We start from the raw sequence: 17044 nt of genomic DNA, 5'->3' as shown, positions 1-17044 counted from the left end.
AATGGAGTAATGCATCATTTCCGCCATATAAATAAATTGTGGTATACCTACAACCTACGCTAGTTGCTATGGTAACCGTTTTCATGGACACCAAACACGAGTCAGCTAACTCGAACTCATAACGAAAATTAGTTAAAAGACTATCTAAAACACATACAAAATGTATGAAGTGATTGGTAAGTATGTAGCACTTATTTATAACGACTAACAGTACGTAGTCTGATAATACGGGTTTTTGACTTTCGGCTCATGAATTGTTCTCGATAATTTTATTCATTATAGACCAGAAATGTCGCTTAGTGGACAACCTGGTAGAAGATGAATTTGAGACAGAAAGTCTTCGCGTTAAGCCCACATGCTTCATCATACTTGGGAGACCGGTACTTTTACTATTTCTTTACTTTCCCTACCACCAGGCAACCACACATATGATACTCGACTCTTTCTCCTTTTTCTCTTTGTGACAGGGTGTCGGTAAATCCACCCTGGCTAAAAGAATAGCTGAGACTTGGAACTGTATCCTAATTGATGGTGAGTTGCTGCATTTTACCTCCATTTCCAAATTTCTTGAAACTCAAATACTTTTCCGTCCACTTTTATGATGTTTCAGACACAGACCTGCTCATGACGCACATCAAAAATGAGACGAGAGAAGGCATAGAGGTGAGTTTCTTATGAAATCACATTCAATAAATTGTTGCTTTTTTTCTTTTAAAATATGTTTGATAAATTACACATTTTCTTTTCCCAGCTTTTAAATAAATTATCTGAAGGGGGGGTGGCACCAGAGGACTTGGTTCTTGAACTGATTATTGCCAGACTGAACTCACCAGATATTGACCACTATGGTACTTTCTGCAACACCGTTTTAAGCAAAACTACAAATAGCATGTATTGCACAGCAGACTGACACCACACCAGAAGATCTAATTCTGTCCATGCTGTATGTGATACAACAGGATACGTCCTCTGCTGCCTGCCGTTCTTGTCAGACGAATGCATGACGGTACAGGAGCAGATTGATGTGATTAAAAACCTCAGATTACCACCTGATTTCATCATTAACATCAAGGTCTGACACTCATCTTCTGCATTTGGTCACTGTGCAACTGTTTTACTCTGTTAATTTTAAAATGAAAAGTTGATATTCTGACAAGAGTGGAATGATGAGCAACACCCTAACAATCTTTCAACAGTGTGCAGACAAGGATTTAGTAAACAGGCTGTCTGGTGTGAAGCAGTGCCCAAAGACAGGGCGGCTGTACACCAGGGATCAGTGGAACCCACAGGAGCTTTTCAGAGGAAAAGGCAAAAATGATGAGGAAGCGGAGGATCGGGAAGAACAGGTAAGATTGTGTAGATTTCTAATGATTACGGTGTGCTGCATTCTTCTGTTGTATTGTATATGTAGTGTTTTTTTTCCAATTCCACCCTCATCATTTTCCCCATACTTTTTATATTTCATATTAAATTAAATTTTAACTATTATCAGTGTCCATTGTTTGTTTACAGGCTATAGCAAAGAAATCCAAAAAGGTTATTTATGACCAGTTGGTGTGGTTACCAGAAAATTCAAAGAGAAATGCAATGTGTCGAATCAACATTTATAAATCTAGCATACTAAGACTGCTGGAGGTGAGTTATCCAGTCTGAAATGCTGTAAAACTAAGTATGCTGTATGATTCATTCCGCAGGGTAATAATACATTTATATTTTTTAGGACTTCATAGCAGAACACCACCCTGTCTATCTTTTGGAGCTGGATGGACAAAACATTCCTGAAGACCTGCATTCTGTAAGAGCCTCAATTTTAATTTTTTTTTCATCTTGATATGTTCTATTATATTGTTGCATCAGCCTTCTGTCAGTAGGAGGCATGACTGTTTGGGACTTTAGTGTGGGACTATTTTAAATTGCTGTTTTCTGTCTTCAGTCTGTGATGATCTACCTAAATTCCATGGCATTAAATCCTGTGCCTGTTCCAGTCCTCCTCCAGCAGCCTGATGATACAGAATTGCCAGAAGATATTGACACAGTCCATGAACACATTTATTTGGCTTCATATGAAAAATTTAAATGACTCTCAAACGAAGTGAAACTTTAACTTGACTTGCTTCTTTTCCTAGGAGGCTTTACTCAGACATATGAGCACCTTAAAGACTGTGGCCCCCGGCTTTGCATGGAGAAGAAGCCGCTGGGGCCACATTTGTCCCGTTGCATTGAAGGAGGGCAGGATGATTCCTGGCATTCCTGAATTTTCTGTAGGGTGCGTTATCTGTAAATCATATGACAAATTCCTCTCCTATTCAAGCGTGGATGGCTTAAAAGATCAAAACTTTCTCTTTGTTCTCAAACTACAGTTTCAGAGACAAGTTTTACATCATCTCATCTCAGGAGGCCTACAAGAAGTTCATCATAAACCCTCGAACATATTTGCTTCCTCCAATGCCCAGACCCCCTTGCAGGGTTTCCATCATTGGAGCCCCGCAGGCAGGGAAGAGCACCATGTGTAAACTTCTAGCGCAGCACTACAATGTGGTGGTGATTGATATGGACGCATTAGTGCAGCCAGTACTGGCCAAGATTGAGAAGGAGAGGCTTGACAAGGTCAAAGAAGAGACCACGCGGGACGCTATTGAGAAAATCCAGATGGAAATAGAGTCAGGCAAGTTAACGTACTTACCTCCAAAATCCTCCAATTGGAAAACTCTACAAAGAAATCTAGTTTGATAGTTGTAAACATATCATCATAATACATTTGATTGATTATCTGACCTTTTTCTTCATTAGATGAAATGGATGCAACAGAAGGTGAGATGTTAAAACAGCAGGTCCCTTGAAGGCTTTTTTTTAATTGATAGCTATACCATGTCCTCTTTTTTCTGAACTATTGAAAATTATTGTCAGTTTTCTGCTGTTTTCAGTGACAGAGAATCATCCAGAAGTACAAGACATGGTGCTCAGGGCTTTAGAGGAAGCCAGACAGATGAGCACAGCCCCTGACAGTCTGTATACTGAAGTACTGCTGCAGCATGTAGAAGAGGTACATCAAAACATCTCTAATAAAGGAAATCTAGGAAAATTAAATACTGTTTTATGTATTGTGTGATTGGAATGTATTTAGTATGTTTTCAAATCTGTTAAAATATTTCCAGATTGAAGATGCTGAATCTGACAGGGATATCAAGCCTGGCTGGGTGCTTGACAACTTTCCCAGAACCAATTCCCAAATGCAGGACTTGCAGGAATCTGGAATCTTGCCAGACTGTCTATTGTGTCTTAGTGACACTGATGAAAATCATGGTGTGAGACTCAGAAACAATGCAAACAATTTTCTATCCAACCTAATCAATGATGAGCTTTAATAGAATTGATGTGTCATTTTAATGTTTTGAGCAGTTCTGAAGAGGCTGTATGAGTTGAACAAGGAGAGCATTGACAAAGCTGTGATCAAGAGGATGCTGAGGGAACAAACAGAAAACCAGACTATTGGCTTGTAAGTGCAGGTGCCAAGACACTATGTGCTTTTAGGAAGGGGGATCTTATCGCTGAAATGGACCATTAATGCTGCGGTTGTGTGCACTTGTTCTAATTACAGCCAACAAGAGGAGGAAGACTCAGATCTAGATGCTGAGCGGTCAGAAATCAAGTCAATGGATGAAGAAAACAAAGGTATTTATGTCTTGTGATTTGGGTCCCATGATTATCCAGGATAAACAATCTCCCTCTGTTTTCATCTTTTTTGCTGTGTGTCAAGGCTTGGCACTGCTCGATCACTGTGATTTTGGTTATCCCGACGGCCCCGAGATGAACGACTGTAAACTGCAGCTGCAGCAGTTTGTGAATGAGTGGGAGCTAATGCAGTGTCCTCCATCTGTTGCTGTCTCTGAGCTGGAGATTGGTGACAAGAGCCCTGAGGTCCTCCTTCAAGAGATGATCCATCAGATGGAAAGTGAGAGCAAAAAAGTCGTGTCCATTCTTCCCTCCATCCAGATAAATTACTCTCACATCTCTTATATTAATTAAAACAAGTAGTTACATAATGTATGTGTTAATGTTGATTTAATTGAGTTAATAATGTAAACAAAATTAATTTTATCTTCTTGTTACTTGCATGACTTGAAGAACCATTTCAGTATGTTCCCTGGGAGATGTCAGATGTGGACTTGGATCAAGAATTGGAGGATATGAAAGCCTTAACTGAGCTGGAGAAAGGCAGTAGTGAAGATGAAGAGAAAAATGAGGTGAGGAAATGTGAACTTTTCATCACCTTTTGTGTGGTGCTTAACATCCCCTCCCTCTCCATAAACACAGGAAGACACGACATCCAGATTATTTGGCGATACCTATCATTTCTGCCCCGTGGCCTTAAAAACGCACAATGTGCTGTGTCGCTGTAGTGACAAAATCGCAGCAAGGTACCGTGAGAGGACTTTCTTTTTCTTTAGCCCAGAAGCCAGAGACTCCTTTCTTCAAAACCCAAAGCAATTTGTTGCACAGACCAACCCTCTTCAGGTACTATTAACAAGTAAAGTGAAATAAGGTCACATTTATGGGAAAAAATACTTATGTTTTTTCCTTTTTTTAATTAAAGCCTCCGGCCCTGCGGATATTTATTCTTGGGCCTAGAGGAGCAGGTAAGACCACTATTGGAGAGTGGCTTGCCAAGCAACTTGACATCTTCTATATTAAGTTCAGGGAGCTTCTTCAAATGCTGATAATTGCCAAAACTAAGGAAAGGATTCTTCATGCTGATGAGGAGGATTCAGCAGCAGCAGATTCTTTGGCTCTCTTGGTAGCCCTGATAAAAGAAGCCAGAGGAGAGGACACAGATGAGGACATTGCTGCCACAATTCAGGTCAGCAACATTAGATTGCTCTGTATATTAACATATCTCAAATTATATTATGATGATCATTTAAAAGGAGGAAGTGATATTGACTGAGGAGGAAACAGCCATCAAATCCTACCTGTCTGTTAGAGATCCACTGAGTCCAGAGATCCTTGATAACATCCTCAAACCATATTGGGAAGAGGAACCATACAGGTGAAAAAATACACATTACAGAAAATAATAACACAATTCAGATTGATCAAAATCCACATCAGAAATATGCAATTTGATGCCTTCATTAATATAAATTGAAAAACTCTGCCTCTGTTGTCACATGGCAGGTCTACTGGTTTTATTTTGGAAGGCTTCCCCAACAATTCTGAGGAGCTGGAGTACATGATTCAGCAACAGCTGTTCCCTGACCTGGTGGTAGTAATGGAGGTGGACGTCTCAGATGTTCAGATGCGTCTGTTGCCGCTGTACTTGTCAAAGTGGCAAGTCCAGCACGAACAGCGTGAAAAACAGAGGAGCATCCTTCGAGAACTACAGAAGAAGAATCGGGTAAGGCAGTAACAGCTGGATAAGAAGACTTTTATAGGCTTCATCATCCAAACTGTTCTACCCATTAGGAGGAGACCATTGCCAAAAGGAGAGCTGAACTCTGGGAAGAACATAAAAAAAAGGTGAGAAAAAAGGGTGAGTGTAACAAATGCAAAAGCAAGTGCATCGTTATGGTGTCATCATCTCAAAAGAATCCCAACATGTCCATTTCCCATATTAGTTAAGTAATGACAATGAGACGGAAGGCACTGCAGACAATGTAGAGGATAATTTGGAAGCCATTCTGGATGAAGAGTTTCCTCCAGATGAAGATCCAGTGTATTTAGAAAAGGAAGAGACTGTGGAGGAGGCATCAGACAGGATGGAGAAAGAGATAGAGAAGCGTTTTGCGGCGGATCAAGAAAACCTCTCTGAACTTGTGGTACAAAAGAACACAGAATGCCAGATGTTTCTAAATATAAGCTTTATTGTCATTCTGGATACAAACAGAGAATCGGCTACATATTTAATACATTTGCCTGTTGTGCTTCTGTTTATTTTGTCTTCTGTTGTTGCCAGGAGCATTTGAGTGAAAAGAACATCCCAAAAATGACAATCAACACATCTCAAAGACTGCGGGTTGTGCAGCGTCAGCTTATCCAAGAAATCCAACCCCTAGTGACAAACAGGGAGTCACTCTTCCACAAATCCCATCCAATCTCATGCACACTGGCACAAAATCTGCTGCTCTCTTCTTATAAGCACCACAGTGGATTTGGCTGCTGGGATCCTGTAGAGGTCCGCATTATTCATTAATGACTTAATATGTCAAATAACCTTTGAAATGTATCACCACATATTTTATCTCATGCTTTTCTATAGCAACACAAAAATTGGGATATGATCCACCCACTGCTTTGGCCTCCCAACAGTTCATATCCCCTGCTTTTGAATCAGTTTATCTACTTCTTTACATCTGTGGGGAACCGCAACACTTTTATGTTGAACCCCTTGAAGTACCTCAGACAGCCCAAGCCCAGCCCAGCCCCACCCATTAAAATAGCTGTTGTTGGACCGCCAAAATCGGGGAAAACTACTGGTGAGACTCAAGACAACTTTCTCAAACATCTTTTGGGTCATGTATTCACTGCCTTGATGTTTCACTCTAGTTGCACAGATGTTTGCTCAAAAGTATGGCTTGGCCCGGTTATCCATTGGCAGCGTCATGCGAAAGGTGCTCAACACTCAGAAGTGCACTCATCTGGTTGGCCAGATGCAGAATTATCTCACCCAGGGTCTTGTTGTGCCTGATGAACTGGCAATCCAGTGTCTAGAAGTGGTGCTCTTGAGTTCAGTCTGCAGCACTCGTGGGTAAGATGGCATAAGGTCTCTTTCTTTGAAGCTAATTGAGGTATTTTAGAAATGTAAATCTTGACTTTCTTGTTATTTCTGCTTGATGGTATGTTCAGATATGTGTTGGATGGTTTTCCAATGACGCTTAAACAGGCAAAGCTGATGGGATCTCGAAGCATTACCCCCATGATAATAGTAGAACTGGAGCTCGACACAGTGGAGGTGCTAAAAAGAGGCCTTGCTGACAAGATGAGGCCTAAAAAGTCAGAGCATTTGCATCTTTCATTACTATTAATCACGACCTTTTGCATTTTCGTGTACATACCTTCAAAACGTATGCAAAAAAAAAAGCTCTTTTACTGCAGGCTTCACCTGATGCACAACAGTGCAGAGATCCTTCACATCCGTTGCGCCTGCTACAAGCAGGAGGTCGAGCATGTGAGACGGTACTTCCGGAAAGAGTATCAGAATTGGATCCAGGTCAGCGGCTTGAAAAGCAAATGGTGGATCTGGGACTGCATTTTAACGGAAGTCAGCATTAGCATGAAATATATCCGCAGCTACCTTGAGAGAACACGCAAAGGTAAAATTCTGACAGATACTGACCACTCTTCAAGCTTGAAGTAAGAGAACATGTGTAATCTCTCCCTCCTTGATTTTAACAGGACAAGCAGCCTGCATCAACAGACTCTGCATCACTCCCAAAGAGCTGCAGTGTCACCTTGGAGAGTTTGGCCTGTACTGCCCAGTCTGCCTGGCCTTACATCACCACCTGTTTGACTGCTCTGAGGATGAAGCTTTAACCCACGCAGCTGAGCACAGGGGGCACTATTACAAGATGTGTGGCAAAAACCACCTAGAGGTCAGAAAGTGTTGAACAAAGAGCATCAATCCATGTGTCATAGTTTACATCACACTCTAAACAACATGCATCTTGCTCTCAACCACAGAGATTTCTGCTTACTCCAGATGAGTTTGTGACTCTTGGCTGCCCCCACACTCTCCCACCTCCCGACCAGCTACCAGCAAAGCTAACTGAGATCCAGGTGAAAAACAGATTCCCTCAGCAAGTTGAGATGAAGGGTTTCTGCTCAGTAACCTTTCTTGAGGGAAAACAAAGGTACTCATTTAAAACTAATAGGCCATCTTAGTCTAATTTTAAATGTGTTTTTTAACATCTAAAATGAATCTACCCACAGATATGAGGCACTAGTTCAAGGAAAGATTAACTATGCAGCAGAATACAGGGGAAAGATCTATTTCTTTGAGACGGAGCAAAAGCGGCACAAGTTTATGAGGTTTGCAAATCCTTGCATGTCAAATCTTTGATTCATGTAGATTTCAGCCAATTAACTGAACATATTGATCTGTTTGTCACTCAAGGACTCCTGAAACCTATTTGATCCCAAAGCTGCCTGTGAAGGTTCCTCCTGTTTGTGAACCTGTGAGCCTCACATCCCTCCCAGTATTGGGCTACCTGGAACAGGTCAGACACAGTTAAACATCGAAGAAAAATGTTACCATATTTCTGAATTGTGCTGGCTTTTGGTCACCATCACTGTATGTCTGTGGCTTGATTTGGTTGGTTGGTTTTGTGTGTATGATTTTAGGGTGTGTCAGAAGCAATAATCAAGGCCATGACAGCTGTTGGATGCCTCAAACCCAAGTATCCCTTCATCAATATACAAAAATCTGCACTCATCTATGTTGCTCTCTATCTGAAAGGTGAGTTAGATGGAAAAAGCGCATAATCACATCAACTTCTCTTTTCAATTAAGGAATTTATCATCATATCTTATAGCGTTCAACCACAACAGTACGACACGCAACAGAGAGCAGTACAGAAAGAAGTTGGCTTTGTTTGAAGAGGACTGCGCACTTGTTCCCTACCTCGGCTCAATAATGAAAGGCGACTACAAGCCCCCCAATGAAAGGCCCATCGACTTTGAGTTTAAACTGAACAGGTTTTCGGCTTTGAGAGTCTCGCCAAAACCCAACAGTATCATTTAACTGCTTGTTTTCAATCCATACTGCTCTTATTTGTGTGAATATCTGCCAGACCTCATTGGGAGAGTATAAGTAAATATTATAAATTAAAAACAAAAATCAACCCCAAATAAGAAAAATTGTTTCTGAAAATGTTTGCATTCTTCAAATAAATTTTATTCCCATCCATCCATTTTCACCGGCTTTTTTGTGCTTGGGGAGGCAGAGGAATGGGGATTGCAGGACAATATACAATGGCACCCAAGGCTCACAAGCAAATTAATGATTTTTTTTTTTTTTTAACTTATTGGGCTGAAAGAAAAATAAAACGTTACTGGACTGACTACTGACCAAATTACCTTATGGTACATGTACTGTATATCAAGTGGTTATAGAGTCCTTGAAAGTTTGAAACATGAACGTGTGTTCATTGTATGTCAGAATAGGCCAATGCCAATTCTTATATTCTTAAGTCTTTCCAAAATAAAACTAATTCAGCCTTTCTTTTTATCCACTTAACTTGTTTCTCCGAGTTACCGCTTGTCCTCCAGTCCAGTTGGTGGCGGTATTTCACCGTGACGCTGCTGGATCTACCACTATTTCAGACGAAGAAGAAATTCGCCCCTGCGTCGCCGTACTACTAGTTTCAGGGTGGGCGCGAATTCGGAGTTCGGTCCCAGTTCCGGGGAAAACTGCTCCGTCTTTGTGGCCCCTTCCCTTGGACATCATTTACGAACGTCAGGTAACAGCCCATGATTTACATGCAGTTTAAACCAATAGTTCACCCAGCTTCGTCACTGTTTTTTTTTAGTTTGTTGCATACGCTGTCAATACTACAAAAACTAATTTGCCGTCAACTCCTTTTAATATCATTGCTTACCTTAACCCTAACCTTTTTTTTTTATCTTGCTTGAGTTAATTTCTTGACTGAACGCTCGTCGATATGAGCAAATTTGTGCTCTTTGTTTGTCCGTCAGTTTCGTTTTCCCCAATATAAGCCAGGCTGTGTGCGCAAGATGTCAAAAAGGAAGAGCATCTCGACCCATGACAAGTCTACCAAGAGGGCCAGACCTGTGGAGGAGGAGGAGGACAGCGAGGATGCTGATGACCGCGATCAGGACGTTGAACGACTATGTCCCCAGGTAGTTGTCATTGACATGCTGCAGAACCCCATGTTTTTATCAGAAAAAAAAAACATCATCCACGTGTAGTATATTGGTGCATCAGTTATGACCCATTGATCTCTGTAGGTGTTGCCCAGTGGTGATGTGAGCGATGTGGGGATTGTAAAAAGCATCACGCTGAATAACTTCATGTGCCACGCTAACCTCGGCCCGTTTGCGTTTGGATCCAATGTCAACTTCATTGTTGGCAAGAATGGAAGTGAGTCACTTTTATTCACCCAATGTTATAAAAATGGCTACTAAAAAAACTACCACAACTCCAACCATATTCAGTTAAGTAACTTGGCTTTATTTACGTTCATTGCTCTCTCTCATCTTGATTTTAATACTGAGAACTCTAATCACACCACTACTACCGTAAATGCCTGTTAAATTTAAAATCAGAAGGCATTGCTTAGTAAACTTAAGATAATGTGGGAACAGGCTTCACCAGGTTACTTAACCGCAGGTCTGCCAGTTGTTTGAGTCCTTTTTAACACACTGCTTTTCCTCAAAATGACAATTTAATTAATAAAATCAGATTGTCAGTCTGAGGAGAAGCAAAATACAGGACGTTAGGGGTTGGTGCGTATGTTGTTAACATGTTTTCTATTTGCTTATGTGCAGGTGGGAAGAGTGCCATTCTGACTGGACTCATAGTTGCCTTAGGAGGTAATGCACAAGCAACAAATAGAGGTTCCTCCTTGAAAGGCTTTGTGAAAGAGGGAGAAAGGTACACACTGCAACTCAAAGGCAAGATCTGTTAAAAATGAAAAAGTAAAATTCTATTTTTTCCTTTCCTCAGCTTTGCTGTTGTATCAATAACCCTGAATAACATTGGAAAGGATGCCTACAAACCTGAAGTTTACGGCCAAGCTATCGTTATCGACCAGAAAATAACACGTGAGGGAATAAGGACGTATAAACTGAAAAGTCAGTCAGGTAATGTGAATCTATATTTAATTCTCACCTGCTGCTGGTAGTTTAAATAATAATTAGGTAATGACAAGTTGTTGTTTTTTTCTAAGGTTACGGGATCATAATCATGTTTTTATTTTTCCTCCAATAGGTCATATTATCTCAACCAAAAAGGAAGACCTTGTGACCATCTTAGACTACTATAATATACAGGTATGTGCCAAATTGTGTCAGGCAGTTTAGCTTCTATGACCTCAACAAAAATTGGAACAATTTATTGGTTTATTTTGTGGCCAATCCTAATTAACTGAATGAATAACAGTTAAAAAAAAATACAACTTTAGCCAATATGACTAATGTCTTGCTGTAGTCCCTGGCCCGATAATAATAGGCAGCCTAAAAAAAAAATATATATATATTACTAATTAAAAATTAGTAAATTAAAAAGACAGTAATAGGACAGCTAAGTTACAAGCTAAATCAAGATTAAAAGAAAAGTGAAGCAACCACACATTATATGTAACAGCTGTAAAACTGGAGTTTATATGTTTATCTTTAATGTGGGTGGGAAGTGAGTGTTATGGGAAGTGTTATGGCATTGGTTTATGAATTAATTCTGTGGAAGAGGAGCTAAACTATGCAGAAAACCAGACAGATGCTCCTGTTTTTATTATATGGTTGTTAACAATAACATCTTGACATCTATTAGGTAAGCTTCAAACCAGCGTAGCGCTAATAGGGAGAAGTTGAAAGTGGCCAGTTTGGAGAGGAGAACCTTATGGTCGACTGTGAAAGTGTTTTTTTCATAACATTGAATACATTTTTGTTCCCTCAAAGGTGAACAATCCAGTTACTATTCTCACCCAGGAGATGAGTAAGTACTTTCTTCACTCCAAAGGAGGGGCAGAGAAATACAAGGTAAATTAACTATCGGTGTGTCAAATACAAAAACAGGTTTCTAATTATCAGTTGCTAAACAGATTATTTTTTCCCCTTTCAGTTTTTTATGAAAGCGACCCAGTTGGAGCAGATGAAAGACGACTTTGTCCACATTAAATCAACTAAATCTGTCACAGTGGATAAAGTCGAACAGCACAGTGAAGTGAGAATGACTCGGGATCAGTTATTTATTTGTTTTGAAGTCTAAACTAATGTAACATGCCATAAAAAAACATTTTTATTCAAATAACAGTGTTTGAAAGATTTGAAGAGGGACTACTTGGAAAAAGAAGACCGTTACAAGAGCCTGGCATCGGTTAACGAGATGTACACCAAACTGGAAGAGTTGAAGAAGCAGATGGCTTGGGCTTTGGTGAGCTCATCTTCAAGTTTTTTTGCTCTGGAAATCATTTCTGTTGTTTCCTCCTAACATATAACGTACCAAGTTTTTCTTGGCAGTATAAACCGCTCACAGAACTATTCTTAATTAATTTATGCAGGTTGGGGAAGTGGAGAAGGAGTTTGAACCAATGAAAGAGAAGCTGGAATCAGACAGATGTGCTACAAATAAATTTAATGAGAAAGTGGATGAATGGAAAGTAAGTCTCAGTTTAGCTATTTTTGCTTTTTATATTTAGGCCTATTGCTTGTGTGTTTAAATCAACTATTGAATAGCATTTATTATCTCCTGCCTGCACACTGATAAGTTACAGAATTGTTTTGAAAACTTTGATATTGTAGACTTCAGTAATATTCTTTTGTATAATAATTTAGAAAAAGGTGGAAGTTGCTGAAGGGAAGCAGAAGCAAAGCCACGAACAGTTGGAAGAGATCACCCAACAAGTCTCAGAACTCCAGTCCAAATGTACTGAATTTAAAACCGAGGTCCAGAGAAGAAATGCCGACCTCAAGTCCTGTGAGGTTTGTGTTTGGACTCTCATTAGAACTTCATAAAATGAATACTTTACACTTTTGTACCATGCTGTACATATAAATCGGTTATCCATGTAAAAAGGAGGTTCTAATTTTGCATTCTGTGCCTGAGCCAGGTTACAGTCCACAGACACAAAGCTATACTAAGAGACCTGGAGAAGGATAAGGCCCAACTGTCCTCCAAGATCAATGATCTAAGTCTGAGGTACTTGTTTGGACATCTGTGTTGTATTCTGCTGTATTCATCTTAAAACCCATTTGTGTGTTGTCTGCCTCTGACATCTGGTCCTCCAGCATTAGCCAGGCCACTGGAGCAGAGAGCCAGGCCAGGATGGAGCGTATTGCACAGATTGAGGCTGCGCTGGAAGACCTGACTCACCACACTTCCACACTGGGCCAGCAGATTGAGCAGTATCAACATTCTTATCGCCATGCCATAGAGGGCCAAGGAAAAATGAAGTAGGAACCTGGGTTACCATATCTTGTTGTTATTTTATGAGCCTGTTAGCTTAATGACTCATTGAAATGTAATGAAATCATTCAATCTATTTAAAAGGAGAGAGCTGGAAGGGCTCCAGAAGTCCATTGATGCCAACAGAAGACAACTGCAGTCCATGGAGAGCAGTCGCTCCAATCGCCTGCAACGTTTCGGTGACCAAATGCCGGCTCTTCTTGCCGCCATTGACGAGGCTCACAAAAAGGGCCAGTTCAAGCACAGACCACGTGGACCTCTGGGTAAGCCTTGGCATTTGTCTTCCATAAATAATTAGATGGTGCATTTACTTGTCTGACTGTGACAATATTGCAAGTTGATGAGGAATTTTCCATAGGATATCTTATTAGCCTGAAGGACCCAGAGCTGGCCCTGTCAATAGAAATATGTCTGAAAAACCTGGTGCAGGCCTTCACTTGTGACAACTATGATGATGAGCGGGTGCTCAAGAGCCTAATGACCAAAGTCCTCCAGCACGGCAGGAGACCAGCTATCATCACCAGCAGGTTTTTCCCAAAAGTCCATGACACACACAGAAGGTAAGGACACGTTCTAAGGTATTCTTTAAATTGCAGACTAGATTCTTCACAGAAAACAAGGTTGTTGGTAGAATAAAAGCTCACGCATCGTTGATGGTTGTCGTTTGTTGTCTGTGTCAGGGCAGTGAATCACCCTGACTATCCCTCTGTACTTCAAGCACTTGAGATTGAAGATCCAGTTGTTGCCAATTGCCTGATAGATCAAAGGGCTATAGAGTGCATTCTACTCATCAAGGTGAGTTCTCTGGAAAACCACATTTTAGAAGATGCATACCTTTCCAACGTATAGCTGTGCGTAAAAATGTCTTTGATTGTTTTGGGTTTTTTTTTTTTTTTTTTTAGATTTAGTGGTGTGAGGTCATGATGTGATATGTTTTTTTGTGTGTTTAGAATCGTACAGAGGCTCGGAGAGTGATGCAAGGCAGAAATCCTCCTCAAAACTGCACTTCGGCCTTTTCTGTGGAAGGAGATCAGATCTTCACGAACCGCAGTTACACCGCTGACCAAACCCGAGCCAACTTCCTTTCCAAAGATGTCGAGGAGGGGATCAGGTCTGTAGGAATGTGCATTTTCTTTAAAGAAGTAGCATTTCGAAGTATTTGAAAAGTGCCATGCTTTTCTTTCAGACACCTGAAGAGGGAGATGGAGACCCAGAAAGTTCAGGCCGCTCACATTCAGCAGCAAATAAGAAGTACAGACAAGAACATCAGCGAGAACCAAGATCTGCTGAGAAGAACCCAGACAGAACAGAAGACAACCGAGGTACGACATTCACAAAGTACCTAAAACAGGTCCGACATATTAAATTTATACATTTAAGATGCATCGGATGTAAAAAAATAAAATAAAAAATCCTTCCATTTTTAAAGATATAAAATAAAAAAATCTTGTTGCAGATTTACACATTTTTTTAATGTTATTACATGTATTTTAGAACAAGACCATGAAGCTTCAACTGGAACTCACAGATCTAAAAAATGTGGAAGAGCCTCAGTCTGAGGATCTGAGACCTCTGGTCTGTATAGAAAAGTTTTGATTCTTGTTGTTCTATATTACATATTCGATGACCAATAAATGTTTTGGCATTTAATAAACCAGAATGCTTGTCTCGACATTCTGCTGTTAATGCATTGTCACAGGAGGAAGATCTTCAGGAGATCATTGCCAAGATCTCATCTAAGCGTGCTGAGTATGATGAGGCCCGAGCGCAGATGGCTGAGCTAAAGAGCGCTTTTGAGAACGCAGAGCAGGAGTACAAGCAGCACAAACAGCTGATAAACACAGCAGCTGAGGAGGCTGATGTGAAAAAGGTAGAAACTAAGCTGACTCCATTGTGACTCGCTGACTTTCTCAATTTGAATACATTTCTACCTGATTTTGCTTGATGTTTTACGAGTCTTTCTTGCAATATTTTGTGGGTGTAGCTTAACTGAGGGACAACTTTTAGCATTGTCTTTTTGTCCTTCTGCAGGAAGAGCTGAGCAAGACTGATCAGGAGGTGATGAAATGCAAGCATCATGAGAAACACTATGAGGAGAGACGCAATGCACATCTCTGCAGCATCAAGACTCTTGAGAACAATGTGGCTAGCAAAGAGAAGGAGCTTCAGGTAAATTTAGGAGGAATATTTTAATGATGGAGAACACAGAATAATTCATCCTGCGAGAAGCAAGTTGTGCCATAGAGGTGCCTCGATTAAGTCTCATTAATAGATTGTTTATGGTTCAGGAATCTATAGCCAAGGCCAAAGAAATCTGTCCAGAACAGCTGGTGGTTCGACGGACGGCCAGGAGCCTGGACGTCGAGATCACCCGTCTCAAGGTCAAGATTGCAACCCAGAGGGAACATCAGGGTGACCGGGAAGAGATTGTGAGGTAGGTTACCCACAGTCCAATCAGAATTTAAGATGGTGCTCTACAGGAGAGTTTAACTTTGGTGTCTAAATTCTTCCTCGTTTAGGGAGTATCACGAAGCTCTGGAGAGCTACGCGAACAAAGCACAGCAGATCAAGAACCTCAACAATTTCATCAAATGTCTGGATCGTGTCATGGACCAGAGGCTCTACGCCTACACTGTACTTCGTAGGTATGCTGGAGTGCAGAATGGCCAGAGAAAACGTCATTGTGGTAAATTTCAGTTTCTCTTTTTAATCCCTTATCTAACCCATCTCAGGTTCCTCTCGGCACGCTGTAAGTACTACTTTGATAGCATGCTGGCTCAGAGAGGCTTCACTGGGAACATGACCTTTGACCACAAGAATGAAACCCTCTCTATCTCAGTAAGTTGAACGCTTCTCTCTTATCATGTTGAGTCTAATTTTCCCTCCACAATATACTACACCAAATTGGGTTTGCTCAGAAACTTGGAAGAAGCAATGAGAGGTTAATAAAACAGATCTTGTCCGCTCCTCTAGGTGCAGCCGGGTCAGGGAAACAAGGCTGACTTGAATGACATGCGCTGCTTGTCTGGAGGCGAACGCTCCTTCTCCACCGTTTGCTTTGTTCTCTCTCTTTGGCCCATCACGGAGGCACCATTTCGCTGTCTGGACGAGTTTGACGTTTACATGGTAAAAAGACCCCACTTTAATCAAGAAGGCTCATTTATTATCTGAGTCTGTATTGTTGTTGATAACCTGAATCCTTGGCTTCTTCCTCCACTCAGGACATGGTGAACCGGAGGATATCCATAGACATGATGTTAAAGGTGGCAGACAGTCAAAAAAATAGACAGTTCATTTTCCTCACCCCACAAAGCATGAGGTAAACACTAAATGCACTGGGACCACATAGCTGGCCTTTATTGATCTGGCTAATGGATATTTACTTTTAAATAATTTATGCATAAATGATTCTGACTGGTTTAGATTCCAGGGAAAGATGCACAAGCTCAGTCATCTTTTGCACCGCTTTTTATCTTTTTTTGCCCCCCCCAGCTCTCTTCCGGAATGCAGACGTATCCACATTGTTCAGCTGAATGATCCAGTCCGTGGCCAGACCCAAATGGAACAAGAAGAGGAGGGGCCTTAGTGGTGCCAACTGGTCACAATGTTCTCAGGAAATTATTTTCTTTTTAGATTCATTTAGGAGCAGTAACAGTTGTGTAACTTTCACTGTATTTATGGGCCAATGATGCCAGACTCAGTTCCAGTTCTGCCGGTCCATCTGAAAAATGAAACTCATTGTTATCTGTTGGATCTTTAATCTATTCCACAGTTACGGTACCCTTTAAATGCAAACGGTGAACGAGGCTTTGGCCAACAGTCTCACAGTGTGTCTTAATGCAAAAGAACAGTTTGATTGATACTTTTAAATATTCCAGCATGAACCAGTTGGTTTGAAAATGGGTG

General features: G+C 40.8%; 2 protein-coding genes across 2 annotated transcripts; both read left to right on the top strand.

Annotated features, from left to right (window-relative positions):
• The first annotated feature begins 77 nt into the window (after positions 1 to 77).
• Positions 78 to 8902, top strand: ak9 (adenylate kinase 9). The gene is made up of 36 exons (XM_003971737.3): positions 78 to 176; positions 283 to 380; positions 468 to 531; positions 611 to 663; positions 752 to 848; positions 960 to 1072; positions 1197 to 1346; positions 1513 to 1635; positions 1721 to 1795; positions 1934 to 2035; positions 2127 to 2266; positions 2361 to 2665; positions 2791 to 2811; positions 2925 to 3043; positions 3156 to 3303; positions 3400 to 3496; positions 3599 to 3672; positions 3758 to 3952; positions 4126 to 4244; positions 4315 to 4515; positions 4595 to 4858; positions 4926 to 5047; positions 5176 to 5395; positions 5464 to 5517; positions 5616 to 5816; positions 5954 to 6172; positions 6257 to 6473; positions 6544 to 6745; positions 6844 to 6990; positions 7093 to 7310; positions 7393 to 7589; positions 7678 to 7847; positions 7927 to 8025; positions 8111 to 8213; positions 8338 to 8452; positions 8529 to 8902. The coding sequence occupies exons 1-36, from the start codon at positions 161 to 163 to the stop codon at positions 8735 to 8737; spliced, it is 5067 nt and encodes a 1688-aa protein (XP_003971786.2). The 5' UTR covers positions 78 to 160; the 3' UTR covers positions 8738 to 8902.
• An 827-nt stretch (positions 8903 to 9729) lies between these two features.
• smc6 (structural maintenance of chromosomes 6) lies at positions 9730 to 16724 on the top strand (the record flags this gene model as incomplete). The annotated part of the gene is given in 26 exon segments (NM_001032696.1): positions 9730 to 9855; positions 9964 to 10096; positions 10504 to 10609; positions 10682 to 10818; positions 10946 to 11007; positions 11632 to 11712; positions 11795 to 11896; positions 11987 to 12106; positions 12234 to 12332; positions 12508 to 12654; positions 12783 to 12871; positions 12961 to 13125; positions 13223 to 13401; positions 13497 to 13687; positions 13808 to 13933; positions 14089 to 14249; positions 14325 to 14463; positions 14636 to 14702; positions 14911 to 15032; positions 15087 to 15118; positions 15145 to 15307; positions 15427 to 15572; positions 15658 to 15783; positions 15871 to 15976; positions 16112 to 16264; positions 16632 to 16724. Coding segments are annotated over 26 exon segments (3171 nt in total), but the record flags the coding sequence as incomplete, so codon positions are not given.
• Between the last annotated feature and the right edge of the window lie 320 nt (positions 16725 to 17044).

The sequence above is a fragment of the Takifugu rubripes genome, chromosome 16, assembly GCF_901000725.2.
Source record: "Takifugu rubripes chromosome 16, fTakRub1.2, whole genome shotgun sequence".
Classification (NCBI taxonomy): Eukaryota; Metazoa; Chordata; class Actinopteri; order Tetraodontiformes; family Tetraodontidae; genus Takifugu; species Takifugu rubripes.
This window is presented reverse-complemented; position numbering and strand designations above follow the sequence as displayed.